The sequence below is a fragment of the Mustela nivalis genome, assembly GCF_964662115.1.
Source record: "Mustela nivalis genome assembly, chromosome: 5".
NCBI classification, from domain to species: Eukaryota; Metazoa; Chordata; class Mammalia; order Carnivora; family Mustelidae; genus Mustela; species Mustela nivalis.
This window is the reverse complement of record NC_139024.1, coordinates 70,006,111-70,023,177: the sequence shown is the minus strand read 5'-3', so window position 1 is coordinate 70,023,177 and position 17,067 is coordinate 70,006,111. Positions and strand designations below refer to the sequence as shown.

At 39.0% G+C, this 17,067-nt stretch overlaps 1 protein-coding gene across 9 annotated transcripts in view; it reads left to right on the top strand.

Moving 5' to 3' along the window:
• Window positions 1-17,067, top strand: part of L3MBTL3 (L3MBTL histone methyl-lysine binding protein 3) — a 112,431-nt gene that overhangs the window by 47,023 nt on the left and 48,341 nt on the right. For all 9 annotated transcript variants that reach the window (XM_082731205.1, XM_082731197.1, XM_082731200.1 and 6 more), the window contains 2 exons: window positions 10,570-10,646; window positions 16,044-16,129. In XM_082731205.1, the coding sequence (XP_082587331.1) occupies window positions 10,570-10,646; window positions 16,044-16,129 (163 nt within the window). The remainder of the gene's footprint in view (window positions 1-10,569; window positions 10,647-16,043; window positions 16,130-17,067) is intronic.

Below are 17,067 nucleotides of genomic sequence, written 5' to 3'. Positions count from 1 at the left end.
TGAATTCTCATATTGCTTACCATGTTCATCTGTTCCTCATATTTCTTACTAATTTGTGGTTTCTGTTTCATTCAAAATTATCTGTACCTAACTTGCGTGAGGGAATTGATGAGAAAACATTTAAATTAAATTAAATTTAAATTAAATTGAGTAACACCATAAATCTGTTCTGAGGTCAAGTGTGTTTCTCCCTTGCTGTGTTTGATGTGCTCTGATGGTGACAGTAGCAGAGTGATGACCAGATCCATTAATAAAGTGATACTTCAGGGGCGCCTGGCTGGCTCAGTCAGAAGAACTTGTGACTCTTGATCTCAAGGTCATGAGTTTGAGCCCCATGTTGGGTATATAGATTATTTAAATAAATATTTTTAAAAATAAGTGATACTTTAAAGCACTTATTAAAATTTGTTAAAATGAGTGCTTTTTGTTTTTAAAGTTCTGATTCATTTAGGGTGATTTTTATTTTTAGTTTTTGTCTGATTTAAACAAAATGGGTAAATGTTTATTATTTTTTGTGATCTTAGAAGTATTAGAGAGTTTTAAAAGTGTTAAGTTGTCATAAGATGTGTTTCCTTTAAAAATGTTCTTCTAGAAAAAATTAATGAAAAGCCTAGAAGTCTTTGTCACATTCATTTTTCTTTGATGCCAAATGACTAGGGAATAGGAAAGATACTGGGTTCTTTTTTTAGAAACAGCAGAGAAAAAAGATTTTTTTAAACACTGATTTTTGTGTTTTTATGAGCACAGACTAATTATTTTTAGGACAAAATGTACTTTGAGGATTTACTTATACTTTTAACTGTTGACATGAAATCATATTCTGTTCATTGTCAGACTAGGAGTACAGTGTGTTCTCTTTCTCAGTATGCAATTATGGCACATTGAAAATTGCTTAAATGCATTGGAATTTCTCCAGCTTTATTAAATATTATGTTCTTTGATCTTTGAATTTTGGGATAGGTTTTATCTGTATAAATTACTTGTGTAGGTATATAATTGAGGTTACAAATAAGATTGTTTTCTGAACTTAAAATGGTTTGGAAATGAGATTTTTTTCCCATTTGGATTGAATAGTGATCTTACATCTTTTTTTTACCTTAGTGGGAGTTGGACAACATGTATCGTTGACCCTTGAACAGTGTAGGGGGCAGGAGTCCTCACCCCCACTACAGTCATAAATTTGTGTGTGACTTTTGACTCTCCAAAAACTTAATAGCCTACTGTTGACTAGAAGCCTTACTGATCACATAGCCAGTTGGTGAATTTGTATTTTGCATGCTATGAGTGTTATATACTGTTTTCTTCTAATAAAGAAAGCTAGAGATAAGAAAATATTATTAAGAAAATCATAAGGAAGAGAAAACACATTTATAGTACTGTATATATTGGGAAAAAATCCACATACAAGTGGACCCATGCAGTTCAAACATGTATTATTCAAGGGGTCAAGTATATAAATCTGTCTATGTTTGTAGTAGTACAAATGCAATGAAATGTTTCTTCCTTCCAAAGAGGAAAACTGAAAATGTATGCAGAGTTGAAGTAGTTTTTACTAAAGGGGAAATAGTTTATGTTAGAAAAATTTGCTTTACCGCTGGGTTTCCCATGTGCTTTTATTATTCTGGTAATTGCTAGCAGCTTAATTCTATCCCCTTGACAGTCATTAGACTTATTAGTAATCCTAAGTAGCTTGGAATAGTAGAACTAGGAAGGACTTGAAAGGGGGAGCATCACCATCAAGGTGAGGGTGCCGTTGTCCTCCCAGAGCAGTGCCCAGTCTTCCACTGCCTGGAGACTGGGCTCCTCAGCAGAGCGCTGGTGTGAAGGAGCCTCCCCTCCCTTCCCCCAGGCACTAGCAAGGAACCTTCCTTTTTTTATATTAACATATAATGTTTATTAGCCCCAGGGGTACAGGTCTGTGAATCACCAAGGGACCTTCCTTTTTTTTTTTTTTTTTTTTTTAAAAGATTTTATTTATTTATTTGACAGAGAGAGATCACAAGTAGGCAGAGAGGCAGGCAGGGAGAGAGGAAGGGAAGCAGGCTCCCTGCTGAGCAGAGAGCCCGAAGCGGGACTCGATCCCAGGACCCTGAGATCATGACCTGAGCCGAAGGCAGTGGCTTAACACACTGAGCCATCCAGGCGCCCAAGGAACCTTCCTTTTAAGAAAAGTTATTTTCATGTGGTCTGGTCTTTTGGGAACTAGGAAGACACAGTAGGACTTCACTGATTGTTGAGTAGAAAAGCTGTCATAATTGAGACTGCAGCTTCAGCTGTCCCTGAATTTCAGTCTGGTTTCCCAGTTGAGGCAGGGCAAGAAAAAATCAACAAGCAGATCTATGAAAAAGAAGAGTCAAGTTAGTGAATTAGAACAAACAGGGGGCTAGGGCCATTGTCTCTAAGTGTACTTCAAACTTTGTTATTGTTTTTTGGGGGTTGGGGTTTTTTTTGGTTTGTTTGTTTGTTTAAAGGTGGCTCTCTTTTATCTCCCCAAAGTAATGTTGAAAAGTTTACAGCATGTTGTCCATTTCTGAGAGCAGTGTCAAAGTTAATAGGTTTGTCATCATTTGAGAAGCATGGGTTGATGGTGGTCACAGTTACAGAGATGAAAGGAACCTAGGTAGCTCTGCATTTCTTTCCTGAGGGGCTCAGGGTCTGGGGAGGGGCACAAACCACAGGTTGCACGGTACATGGTATGTGCTTAGTTTTTAGAACCAACCACTTGCTATTTAAGGTGGTGGGTAGGGGAAGGACTGACTGATTGAATGGAGGGATCTTGGGGAAGGTTTCCTGGAGGATCTGGGATTTGAGCGGGACCATGAAGGATGATAGGAATCAGCTCTTGGATGTTGGGATGGAATATTCCTGGCCAAGGAAAGCATGTGCTTATGTTTAGGCCCAGGCGAGCAAACAGAGGTATGTTTGGGGAATGGCAGCCCATCTGTTTAGTAAGTGACTTTACTCGTGTCTAAGCTTTAGCTGCTCCCTTTGCAAAAGGGATAATAATATGTACCTCATGGGTGTTGTGAGGATTAAAATAAAAGTTTAAGAAGCAGAAACCAGTTTGCAGAAGGTTAAAGAGATGGCTACAAGGGACTTCAGGCAGAGAAGGTAGGTCCTGGAGGTGAAAACGGATTATGGGGTGTTGGGGGTGGGGGCAGTCAACAGTCAGGGTAGGGTTCCCTGCACAAAAAGAGTTTTGAGCTTAGTTTTCAGGCTGAAGAAATGAGGCCACCATGAGGAAGGTATCTGAGACTGTGGTCCTGTAAGAAGAGCTAACCTGGGGGAGAAAGGAGCTCCCTTCCCCGTCAGCCTGGAGAAGATGAAGAAATGATGGGAAAATTTGAGAGAAACATAATGATGTGGCATCTCCTTTCTCTTTCCCAAGTTTCACTTTTAGTGAAAAATCACATTTTAAGCTTAAAGCAAATTAATAATATTAAAAACAGCTGCTATGGGGAATGGGCTTGGAAATGAATTAGGGATGAAAAGAACTACTTAACTCAGCCTGATGATGTTTGGGGTTTAGTAGTGAAACACAGAGTAACGGAGGCCCCTGAGAATTGGCGCAGACCCAAACCAGGAAAGCAGGGTTCTGGGAAATAAAGGGAGTCATCATGCTCTGAATTCAGGGAGTGGGCAAGGCCAAGTGGTGTGTATTTCTTCAAAGAATCTGGACCATTATTGCTTGAAATGAAGACTTTAGTATTTTCCTTAAGTGAGCATCTTGAAATGTTCTTGTTTGACTCTCTGCCTAGATTTGCAGAGTCCGGAGCGCATGCATTTGGTTGAGCTTTTGGCTGTGATTTGAGAAAACCAGTATCTCTTTCTTTTCACCTGAAAGTCTTGGTGAAATCTCTTAACCTCTTTCTGTTTTCATAAAATCAATATCTTAGCATCTACTCTCTTTATCATTATATTAACATAAGTTTTTCGTGAGTGATTTCTTTGGATTCTGACCTTTTCGAAGTCTACCTGTCGAGGTCTGACTGGATCTTAGGAGTCTTCATGAATAATTTTCACTTGCTTATGAAATGGACTTTTTTTTTTTTTAATTAAGATTAATTTATTTATTTTTGAGAGAGCACATGACTTTGTGCAAGCAGGGGGAGGGGCAGAGAGAGAATCCCCCAAGAAGACTCCCCGCTAAGTACAGAACCCAACACAGGCTCCGTCTCATGACCCTGAGATCATAACCTGAACTGAAATCAAGAGTCGGGACCCTTCACCAACTCTTCACCAGCTGAGCCACCCAGGTGCCCCTGAAATGGACTTAAAAAAGTGTTTGACATGGACTTCCTTGATGATTTTTTAGAAACCCAAAAGAACGAAGGAGGGGGGGTACAATGATCAACAGCTCAAACATCTCACTATCAGTCATTCGTCTATAATTACATTTCTTTCTGGTTCCGTTTCTGCTTTTGAACACTAGATGGGACTAAGAGATGACTTCTTTGACAGTAGTAGTAGCAGAAAGGATTTCACAGGCTTCCAACTTCCTTCTCAATGAAGTGTTGGCTGATGGGCAGAGTGTGAGTACAATAGATGAAAACAGGGCCATTTCTGTTTTCTCTACTGAGATGGCTTCCTGTTGATTTTAAATGGTAACTTTGATCAGTATTTAGGCAGCATTAAAACCTTGCATAAGATTCGAGTAGTACAGGAATGTATCGCTGAGATATACCATAGTATTTTTCTTAATTGCAGTTTATAGAGAAATGCAATAAAATCGAAAGAATTAGTAATGTTGCAGTTCTTACTGTAATCACCATGAGCCTGGCAGGTAATTATAAAAACTATTTGCTATCTGTATTAGATTGGGAAGAAAGAAATTAGACAAATGTTGTATATGTTTTCTTTTTATTATTTTTCATGAGCGCTATGTGAGTTATTGCCTTTCTCTAAAATAAAATAAGAATTTCTCTGAAATAGAGGCAATACATAATCAGTAATAATCCATAACCAAATGAGTGTCTAAGTAAAGAGTAGAGTATCTAGAAATAGAGTTTTATAGCCTTGTTTATATAATTTATAACAATGTTTTTATTTTATTCATTTCCAGTGTAGTTAACATACAGTGTTATATTAGTTTCAGGTATACAATGCAGTGATTCAGCAATTACACACATTACTCAGGGGTCATCAAGAAAAGTGTATCCCTAATCCCCTTCACCTGGTTCCCCCATGCCCCCCACCCACCTCCCCTCTGGAAGCCATAAGTTTGTGCTCTATAGTTAAGAGTGTTTTTTGGTTTCCCTCCCCCCCCTTTTTTTCCCTTAAATTCCACATAGGAGTGAAATGTGGCATTTGTCTCTCTCAAATTTGACTTACTTTGCTTAGCATTACACTCTTTAGCTCTATCCATATTGTTGCAAATGGGATAATTTAACTCTTTATGGCTTAATAATATTCCATTATATATATTTACCGTATCTTTATCCATTCATCAATTGTTGGACACTTGGGCTGCTTCCATAATTTGACTATTGTAAATAATGCTGTGATAAACATAAGTGTACCGTATAGTGTTTTTGTATTCTTTGGGTAAATACCCAAGAGTGATTTACTGGATCATATGATATTTCTGTTTTTAATTTTTTTTAAAGACGTTATTTATGTATTTGAGAGAGAGAGAGTTCACAAGTAGACAGACAGGTGGGGGTGGTGAGGAAGCAGGCTCCCTGCTGAGCAGAGAGCCGGATTTGGGGCTCAATCCCAGGACCCTGGGATCATGACCTGAACTGAAGGCAGAGGCTTAACCCACTGAGCCACCCAAGCACCCTGCTTTTAATTTTGTTAGGAATGTCCATATTGTTTTCCACAGTGGCTACACCAGTGTATATTCCCACAACAGAATGTATTTTAAGGAATTATATATTAAAATATATTTTATGAAATTATATCATTGTAAGATATGTACCAGTTTTGTATGGACTTAGCATTGACCTAGCAGTGTTTGTTTTGTTTTCAGATTTCTAAAATAATGACATACACATATATACATAACCCTAATACATAGATTAAGAGAAGTACTGGTGTGGGAAGGGTGGTAGGAGATAACAATTGAATAAAAGAAGAGAAAGGTAGAAACCTTTAACTATAAATTTAAAGGTATATTTCACTGAAATAATTCTGAGAAATATCCACACTAAAAATTGGGGCTCAGGGGCGCCTGGGTGGCTCAGTGGGTTAAGCCGCTGCCTTCGGCTCAGGTCATGATCTCGGGGTCCTGGAATTGAGTCCCGCATCGGGCTCTCTGCTCAGCAGGGAGCCTGCTTCCTCCTCTCTCTCTCTCTCTGCCTACTTGTGATCTCTCTGTCAAATGAATAAATAAAATCTTTAAAAAAAAAAAAATTGGGGCTCAGGGCGCCTGCACGGCTCAGTGGGTTAAGCCTCTGCCTTCAGCTCAGGTCATGATCTCAGGGTCCTGGGATCAAGCCCCACATTGGGCTCTCTGCTCAGCAGAGAGCCTGCTTCCTGCCCCCCACCCCTTCTTTGCCTGGCTCTCTGCCTACTTGTGATCGCTCTCTGTCAAATAAATATAAAATCTTTAAAAAAAAATGGGGGCTCTATCAACTCACTTTGATACTGTTCAGGGCTACTAATTTGAAAGTTGGTTTGTAAAGAGGTGACTATATATTGATCTCATTCACTTAGAGCATTTTTTAGAAAGTTCTTTGTTTTTCACTAGTCATAAGACTTTTTTACTCACCAGAAACTCTAGCCACTGTGTTACCTTTCTGACTTTTCTTTTTCCATTCAGAGAGGAGTGTGTTGAGATTTCCTGATCTTTTAGGACAGACTCAGTGGATCTGGTTAATAGAGCAAGACTGGACTTCTTGGCATCCTTTAGACCAACATTTTCCAAACTGTGTTCTGCAGAACACTAGCATTCCACATGATGTTAATGGACTGTCCACTAAAGCACTATTTTATAGTTAAATATTTTTAGGAAATGCTAGGTTAAATAATTTGAAACTTGTTTGTTTATGATATAACTTGACAGTCTTTAATACACAAATGATGCATTAAATATTTCAATCATTTAGCCCTGATTTTTTTAAGCTTCATTACACCCTTTAACTTTGAAAACTCCAATAAGAAATATTCTACAACTTTTTTTAAACAGACTTTAATTGTCATGTGTCTTTAGGTGCCTATACATTTATTTTATAATCCTGTTATATAACTCCTCCATTGTAACTGTAGCCTCCTCTGCCTTATATTGTGTTTGCCTGGCAAAATCCCAACCCTGGTTGAACTAACTTTGTGCCCACTTGAGTGAACTAACTTTGTGCCCACTATGAGTGATTGAATGTAGCTAGAGAAAGGCGCAAGGTGCTCACTCGTCTAAAGTCCCATTCATGACTGCTAACCTCAGGTGGGCATTAATGCTTTCCCATAATCCTGCTCAACAGATTCCCGTTGTTCTTCCAGATCACTAAAGTCCGCTCCATTGTTTCCTTCAAACCTCTCTCACTTCCTTCCCTACCCTCCCTCAACTGATAACCTTGTTTCCTGGTCAGTGAGAAAAAAGACCGCCAGCAGAGATGTCCGTGTGCTCCCACTGTCTTGTCTGGTGGGTATATTCTCTGCCCATAGACCAAACCCCCTCTGTGATTGTTGGGTGCAGTGCCTGTCTGTGCCTTAGGAGCCCACTCTCATGCCAGAGATTCCATTCCCTCTCACTGAGTCATTTCTCTCTTCTGCATCAATAGGTCATCCCTCTCTGCTAAATTATTCTTATCAGTATCCAAATAAGAGAAGGGATTTGGGGGTTTTTGATACCCCTGGTAGACCTACCACCTAGAACACTACCCTGATCATGGTCATTGCTCAGCATATAGTTCTTGAATAAATGAAGTAATACTTCCCATCTTTTGTAAAGAGTTTTATTTTAAAGCAATTCTAAACATTTTAAAGCAATTCTAAACTTAAAAAATAGTACAGAGGAGGGCACCTGGCTGGCTCAGTCAGTAGGGAATGCAACTCTTGATCTCAGAGTTGTGACTTTGAGCCCCCTGTTGGGGGATAGAGTTTACTTGAAAAAAAAAAAAGTACAGAAAATTTCCACATATGCCTCACTCAGCTTTCCCCTCTGGATTTCCCAACTTAAGACAAACAAAAACAAAAGCAGTAAGATTCCTTTTGCTCTTGGTTTCCTTTTAAAACAGCTCCTAAAGCATGTCGACTCCATTTGTCATCCATCCATTTTACTCTTAAACCCACTCTATTCCAGGGGTGCCTGGGGGGTGTGGACAGTTGAGCGTCTGTCTGACTTCTTGGTTGGGCTCAGGTCTTGCTCTCAGGGTCATGGGATCAAACCCAGGCTCTGTGCTCAGCGCAGTCTGCTCGAGTATCTCTCTCCCTCCTTCACCCTGTGCTCCTCCCCATCTCCCCACCTAAAATAGATAAATACTTTTTAAAAAACCAACCCTCCCTATTCCAGTTTCTGTCCTTTCATTTTTTTTTTCCCCTCCTGGGTATTTTTTTTTCCAATTTTTTTCCAATTTTTTCCAATTTTTTTCCCAAATTTTCATGGCAATTTCTTTTTTTTTTTAATTTATTTTCAGCGTAACAGTATTCATTATTTTTGCACCATACCCAGTGCTCTGTGCAATCCGTGCCCTCTCCAATACCCGTGGTTCCCCAGACCTCCTACCCCCGCCCCTTCAAACCGCTCAGATTGTTTTTCAGAGCCCATAGTCTCTCATGGTTCAACTCCCCTTCCAATTTACCTCAACTCCCTTCTCCTCTCCATCTCCCCTTGTCCTCCATGCTATTTGTTATGCTCCACAAAATAAGTGAAACCATAAATTGACTCTCTCTGCTTGACTTACTTCACTCAGCATAATCTCTTCCAGTCCCGTCCATGTTGCTACAAAAGATGGGTATTCATCCTTTCTGATGGAGGCATAACACTCCATAGTGTCTGTCCTTTCTTATCCCCAATTCCACCAGAACACCCTTGTCAAGAATGCTAAAGACCTTTACATTGGTAAATCCAGTGATCAATTCTGGTTTCTTCTCTTCTTTGATTTTGACTCAGCATTGACTTCTTTCTTTCTTCCCTTCACTTATTTTCTAGACATCTCTTCATGAACGTCTTTCCCTCCTACCTCTTCTATTCTCTCTCTGTATTCATTGACCAGATGGCCTCGTCTCTGTTCATGACTTTAAATATCATCCGAAATGCTGATGACTCACTTTCACATTTGTGTTTTTACCCTTGATCTTGTCTTTGAACTCCAGATTTTTGTGCTCATTATCTCTTTGACTTCTTAACCTATTTGTCAAACATATGTTGATAACAAAACTCTTCACCATTCGCAATGCTAAAGACCATATCTGCAGTCTTCCCATCTCGGGAAATGGTTCTGCATTCTTCCTATGGCCCATGCCCTAGACCTTGGAATGTTTTTGACTTCTTCACATCACTCACATTCTGTATCAAATGCACCAGCATATTCTGTTGGTTTTTTCTTTAAAGTATAGACCTAAAAACATGATCACTTCTTATTACCTTTACCAGCAGCACTTTGGTCCAGGTCACCCTCATCAACTCTGGAAAAGGCATTCTAAGAGCCTCATCTCATTTCCAGTGTGCTTAATTGTCTGCCAAGCAATCAGAATAATTACTTCAAAACATAAATTAGATTATGCCACTCTTCTGCCTAAAACCCCATGCATGATATTTTAGTGAACATCATTTTACTCTGAGTAAGATCCCAAGACCTTATCATGCCTAAAGACCCTTCCTGATTTTATTGCCTATTCTCTGCTTTCCTCAGTCTATTCCTGACATAGCCCTGAGACTCCCAATTCATAGCCTTGTTACTTGCTGTTCCTTCTGTCTGAAATGGCTTTTTTCTTATGCATTTGAGTGGCGCAGTTCTCTTTCTTCACTTTCTTTAGGTGTCACCTTATTTGAGAAGCCCCTTTGACTCTACTGTATAAAGGGTTTTTCCATTTTTGCTCTCTGCCTCTTTCTTCCACTTCCTGTCCACATAGTGTTCTGCCTCCAGAGTACATATTTTATTAATTTATTTCTTGTCTCTTCCCGGTATACTGAAGATCCTGCGGAGGCAGGAACTTTGTACATGTTTTATGTGCTACTGTATCCTCCTTGTCTGTGCTAGTGTCTGATGCATTGTAACTGCTCAGTGTTTAAAATGAATGAGGGAGCAAATGAATGTTGCACGTTAAGTTCGCGAGTACATAGAACAGGTTTGATCAGGAGCAAGGACTCAGATGCCACATAATGCATGCTGCTGAAGAGTCTTATGAAAATACAAGCTTGACTGAAGGAAAGATGGCAGAGGGGAGAAGAGAGTGAGAATAGGAAGGGGCTACCCCGTCTTAATGCCTGGTCTCTGCCATTGTGACAGATGATAGAAATAGTACGCTTTGCTTTTTGAGGGTGATCAAGCTTCCTGCTTTTTACATGTTTGTCCTTACAGATGCTGAATAATTTTAGCTTGCTTGTGTATATGATTATTTATGTACACATTTACTTGTATCTGAGAATTTATCCTGGTAATTACAGTTTTGTGGTTTATATAACTACAGGTGTGAAGCATCAAGTCCACATATTCATCCAGTTGGTTGGTGTAAAGAACATAGAAGAACACTTATTACTCCACCAGGTTTGTATTTATTATGTGTCTGCTATTTTTTAAAAGATTTTATCTACTTATCTCTCAGAGAGAAATCAGAATCAGGGGGAACAGCAGGCAGAGGGAGGAGCAGGCTCCCTGCCGAGCAGGAAACCTGATGCAGGGCTCAATCCCAGGATCCTGGGATCATGACCTGAGGCAAAGGCAGACGCTTAACCGACTGAGCCACCAGGTGCCCCTTATTGTCTAATATTATTTTTCATATGCATCAGGAGTCTGCAAACTTTTTCCATAAAGGGCCAGATAGAACATATTTATGACTTTGTAGGCCATATGATCTCTGTCATAACTACTCGATTCAGTTTTAGCAGCCCTAAATGATATAGAAACGAATGAACGTAGTTACGTCTGAGTAAAACTTCATTTGCAAAGAACAGGCAGCTGGCCTGCAAGTGGCAGTTTGCTGACCTCCAGTCTGGAAGTATATACATTGGTTTAGTCCATAACAGAGTATCAAAGGTTGTCTTCTTTGGAAGATAAGTTCTTTTATTTTTATTTTTTAAAATTTTTTTTTTTTTTTAAGATTTTATTTATTTATTTGTCAGAGAGAGAGCGAGCGAGTGAGCACAGGCAGACAGAGTGGAAGGCAGAGTCAGAGGGAGAAGCAGGCTCCCTGCGGAGCAAGGAGCCCGATGTGGGACTCGATCCCAGGACGCTGGGATCATGACCTGAGCCGAAGGCAGCTGCTTAACCAACTGAGCCACCCAGGCGTCCCAATTTTTTAAAATTTTTTAAAAGAGTTTATTTATTAGAGAGAGAGCACATACATACGTGTGGACTGGGGGGGGAAAGGACACAGGGAGAGGGAGAAGCAGACTCCCTGCTGAGCAGGGAGCTTGTGGGGGCTCAGCCCCAGGGCCCTGAGATCACGACCAGAACTGAAGGCAGGCACTTAACCCACTGAGCCACTCAGGTGCCCCAAGTTCTTCTTTTAAAAGGTCTTTTATTTCTCAAGTTGAAATTCATTTCTAGACCTTGCATTAATCTACATTGAAATATATCGTCTAACCACAGAAGTGAATTGTCTAAAGCTTTAATGAACATAGAGAAATGGGCATAGGGGACAGCACTGTGGATGGAGCCTTGACCCACATGTGAGTCCGTTCTGAGAAACGCACAGTGCTCACGTTTAAGTGAGAACTTGAGGATTCAGGGTTTTTTTTGTTGTTGTTGTTGTTTTTTTTTTTTTTTTTTTTTTAATAACCTGGCTCAGAACTCACATACTCACTTTTCCTTTTTCTATTGGGTTGTTGTTTCCAAAATTGATTTTGCACCTTTTTGCTGGTAGTACCTCTTCTCTGTTCTCTGTGCTATATAGATACTTCAGTGTCTGCTTCCAGCCCTGTGGCCCCCTCTCCGCTTCCTCACGCCAGTTTGAGAGTGAATGGTGTAAGGCTGACAAATGGGCTCGCTGTCCTCGGTCACGTTGAGTTTATTTTCGTGTGCATAATCAAGACAGCAGGTTTCCAAGCATATGCCTTTCGAAGGAGCCACCTGGGTGAAAAGGCAGGGGTATCGGCTGGTGGAAAGTGTCACTGTCTTGTGTGTGTGTGGTTACTTATGGGTACTTGTGTGAGTGATGACAACTTCTGTTGTCACAGGCAAAGGATAGCTGCTTAGTTTGCTTAGAGCTGATTTGTGGATGTTGATGGCAGCAAAGACTCAGCTTGGAGCTTCCAGTACTTGTCTCATTTCGTTCCAACAGCTGATTGCAGGTTGTCTCCAGTTCCTCGGTACCATGCCTTAGTCTCTGATCATTTACTCACCCAGGGGACCACTTCTGTCATGCTAGGGATGGCTGAGATGAGTCTTTTCTGCTTTCTGACTTTTCTCCTGTGTGAAGGGACAAAAGCCCCTGTCCTTTACTGATTTATGGAGCTGTCTTGAAGATGAAAGGGCATTAGCATAAACAATGAAGTGTTAAAGCAAGATATTAACGGTTTCATGGCTCAACTGTCGAGCTGCCCGGAAGATTTTTCCCGGATGGCTCTCCTGTGTCCCACGGCTTACGTAGTGTTAGGAGCCGGGGAATGCTGATGGCATAGTTACCTGTGTGCCACTGTTAGCATCTGAGTTGCCTGGAGGATTCTTTTAGATTGCCCAATTTAGTCTTGATCCATTTTTTTCTTTCTTCCCCACCTTTTTGGTCATAATCAGAGATCTGACAAGAGAACCAGTGAAGGGAGGTTCCTCGTTATGTCTTCACAGCACTGGCTTAAGTACTGTGGGAAGGGCTGGTGTCAGGCATTGTTGTTGACTTACATTGGGAGGCAGATAACCAAGTCATCGGTCTCCTTCTGTGGACTTTTATAACTTAGTGGAAGAGAAAAGCCATAGCTTTTTGACAAATTTTAAAAATCCGAACTTCATGTTCAAAAGTACCAAACACTGACAACAAAGATACGCTTTCTCCCGTCCTTTTTCCTCCCAGGGCAGCTTCCTGGCTGCATCTCTGATGTGCTATGTGAGAAGGATTCCAGTCACTCCCCAGAGGCAGCTGCCCCTTCGGCCACCCTTGACACATCCTTGATCAGTCCTCTCAGCTGCCCTGCTAGACGCCCCATGTTCATGTTTTCTTTGAAACATGTTGCATGTCTACTGTTCTTTTTCCAAAATTAAAGTCTTGGTGACTTTTAAAATGATTTTCTTTTGAATTATCCAATTGTACATTAATACATGCTTGTTCTGAAAACTTGAGAGTGAAAATAGAGGTAATGGCTGTTCGCTCTCATAATAGTTTAAGAGTTTGTCCCTCTCTCTCTCCAGAAGAATCTTTTTGCCTCTCTGTATACAGATTTCTATGCATGTGCAGTCAGCTTTAATATTACTTAAATTTTGCAAGATACGGTCCTTAAAATATATTGTAAAATATTTGTATTCATAGAGATATGGTTGCATAATACTTAGTCTTAAACCTTTATTTTGAAACAACTTCAAGGTACAGAAAAGGTACAAGAATAGTAGAAATCATCTATGCCCTTGACCCAAAGACCCATTCAAGTTCCTCAGTCTTATCAGTGATGTCATTTGTTCTAAAAGGATCAGACATTGCACTCAGGTGTTACATCCCTCTACTCCCCTTCAGTTATGTTTTTTTTTACTTTCATGTAAGTATGTTTAAGGATTACAGATTAGTCATTTTGTTGTTGTGTTTTAAAGATTTTATGTATAATTTATTTATTTGAGCAACAGAGTGAGTGCATGAGCCAGGAGAGAGGTCGAGGGACAGATAGACTCCCCGCTGAGCATGGAGCCTGATGTGGGGCTCTGATTCCAGGCCCCTGAGATGATGAGCTGAGCTGAAGTCAGACACTTAACTAACTGAGCCATCCAGGAGCCCCACAGATTAGTCATTTTGTAGGATGCCGCTTAATTTGGAGATGCTTAGCATTTCCACTTTATTAGATCCGGGTTATATATTTGGGCAGGAATATCACAGAAACGGTGCTGTGTGCGCACTGCATCCTCTCAGGTGGCATACGAAGTCAGTTTGTCTCATTCCTTGATTTTTTAACATTAATTGATCAAGGTGGTGTTTGCCAGGGGCATTTGGGTGGCTTAGTCGGTTAAGCATCCAAGTCTTGATTTGGCTCAGGTCATGATCTCAGGGTCCTGGGATTGAGCCCTGCATTGGGCTCTCTGCTCTATTCAGAGTCTACTTGAGGATTCTCTCTCTCTCTCCCTCTGCCCCTCCCCCTGCTTGTGTGTACATATACACTCTCTCTAAAATAAATTTTAAAAATCTTAAAAAAAAAAAAAGATGGTGTTTGCCAGGCTTCTTCACTAACATAATTTTTTTCCCTCTCTAATTAATAAGTATTTTGTGGAGAGATAATTTGAGATTGTATAAATATCCTGTACTTCATCCCAGCATCACTCACTAGTTTTAACATCTGTTGATATTTCTAGTACAAATTATTATTCTGACAGCTGCTAAATGCTAATTTTCTATTCCTTGTACATAATTAGCTGATATTCTTCTATAAAAAATAACTTTTTCATCTTTGCATTTATTCTTTCAGTTAATTTATTTATCTCTGCATGGACTCATACATTACTGTTTTTATCAATGAGTTATAATCTCTAACCAGTATTATTTACTTCCATGTCCAGATTTTCTCACATTTGGCTGTAGGATTCCTTTAAGCTGTTACTATGTCCTTTGACATGTTCTAATCATTTTTTGAGAACTTCCTACTTTCTGGTATAGCTAGGCTTACTTTGTACTTTCCCTGATTCAAACTAAAATCTGAACAAGTAGGTGTGCTCCTTGCTGCTGGTATGATACTACTTCTGTCCTCTCAGATGACATAGTTAGGAAACACACTCATGTAAAAATATTTTTTAAAATTCTGTATATTTATATATCTATTTAGACATTGAAAACAATGAATTTATATCCTTAGCTCCAATTCATATCAAAGACCCCTAAGTTTATTCTAGTTTCCTACTTTGTCTATTTATACCTCTTTTTTCAGTCGGTAAGAAGTCTGCCTTCTTTTATCTCAGTATATTTACCTATTTTTTCCAGTCCTCTTTATGTTAATTCCTGCTCATGCCTGCCTAATGGATTTTGGACTCTGGAGGAAACAAAAGGAGGCAAGAGGAAAGAGGAATAGTTATTTCTACATATTCTTCGAACACTGTTCCATGACCTGGGGCACTTGGGTGACTCAGCTGGTTGGGCTTCCCGATCCTTGGTTTTACTCAAGGTTGTGAGATGGAGCCCCCAGCGCTGTAGGGCTCTGAGCTCAGCATGTAGTCTGCTTGGGATTCTCTCTCCCATTCCCTCTCCCTCCCTCACTGCGTCTCTCTACATTCACACTCTCTAAAAATAAAATAAACCTTAAAAAAAAAAAAAAACCGTACCTATGACTTGATTTTTGTTTGTTTGACCTAATAATATGATGATATATCTGGAATATGTCACATATTAGTGTATGTAAATCTGCCTCATTCTTCTTAACAAGTGCTTTCTATTCCCTATGTATTATATATATGACACATAACAAACAACTGTGCATTGTCTGTATGTACATGAGATTTTCCTAGATTAGTAGAATTGGACAGTAAAGGGTACTTTTGTTTGTGTGTATCTGTATATAGGACTTACCTGAGGATATAAATTATATGTATATGTATATCTTAAATTTTCATTTAAAAGGTAATAGAGGAGTCTTGATCAAGATGAAAGTAATATAGTTATTAAACAGTTCTGAGTGTATTATTCAGTTTAAAGTGATTATGTGGGATAGGAACATAATTTCTTAGGTTATAGTAATAATATATCCTAATTTTACAGGTCAGTTTGTGGTTCTCACTATTATTTTGGTGAAACCTGACAGGATTTACTTTTTTCTTTCTTAGGTTATCCAAATGTGAAACATTTTTCTTGGGATAAATACTTAGAAGAAACCAATTCTTTACCTGCTCCTGCAAGAGCTTTCAAAGTGGTGAGTTAATCTGTTTTACACTATTTGATTAATTTGTGTTGGCAATGGTGTACATTCATTGAAATTCAAGAACAGAAACAGAGAGTACAAGTGAACCAGAAGAGGAAAGGGAGGGAAACAGAAGACCATAGAAGATGTTTTTGACTTCTTACAATTTTGAAAGTCAAAGTTATTACTGGGGTTTTTGTTGTTTGCATCCAGAAAATACTTTCATTTTGGACCTGTCTCCTTGGAAAATATTTCTGCTTGAATTGGTATGGAATGAGTTGTTGTGGTCTTATGGCAAACTTCTATTTTTCCAGGTAGATGTTCTGAAAAACCAAAACAAGATAGGATATTTTCTAATGAAAATTGTATTTAACCGTTCCTTTAGATTTGTTTATGGCAAGCTGAGTTGCTGTTTTTCATTTTATTGCTATTAATCAGCATGTTTAATTATCAAAAAACAAGGTCACCTGCTTATTTTAATAGTATCTTTCTAACTGGAGTCATTGCATCTTACATATAACTTGGTAAGATTCAAAGTAAACCTCATTTCTTTGCTAGGGAAAAATAAGTAATGAAATGTATTTAAAAATATTTTTATTTCTAAAAGCTTCTTTTATAATTTCTAGTTTTCTGTGAATTTAAAGAAAACTATATTAAGTATTTTAAAAATATTTTAATGTCGCATAATTAGTCTGTCATAAACCTCACTTTTCTTTAAGTGATTTTCTTGCGTATAAATTGCTAGAGTTTTTAATGATAGAATTAATTAGAGGTATGGGCCCAAATATAGAAAAGAACATCAAAATTTTTGAAAGAAAAAAGCATATTACATAAAGAAAAGCCATGTAAAAACAGCATATCTGATAGTAAATTTAGGATTTAAAAATGAATAGAGTTATGACCTACTTAAGAATTTTTACCTGACTCTCTGACTTTAACTGAAGCTGTTA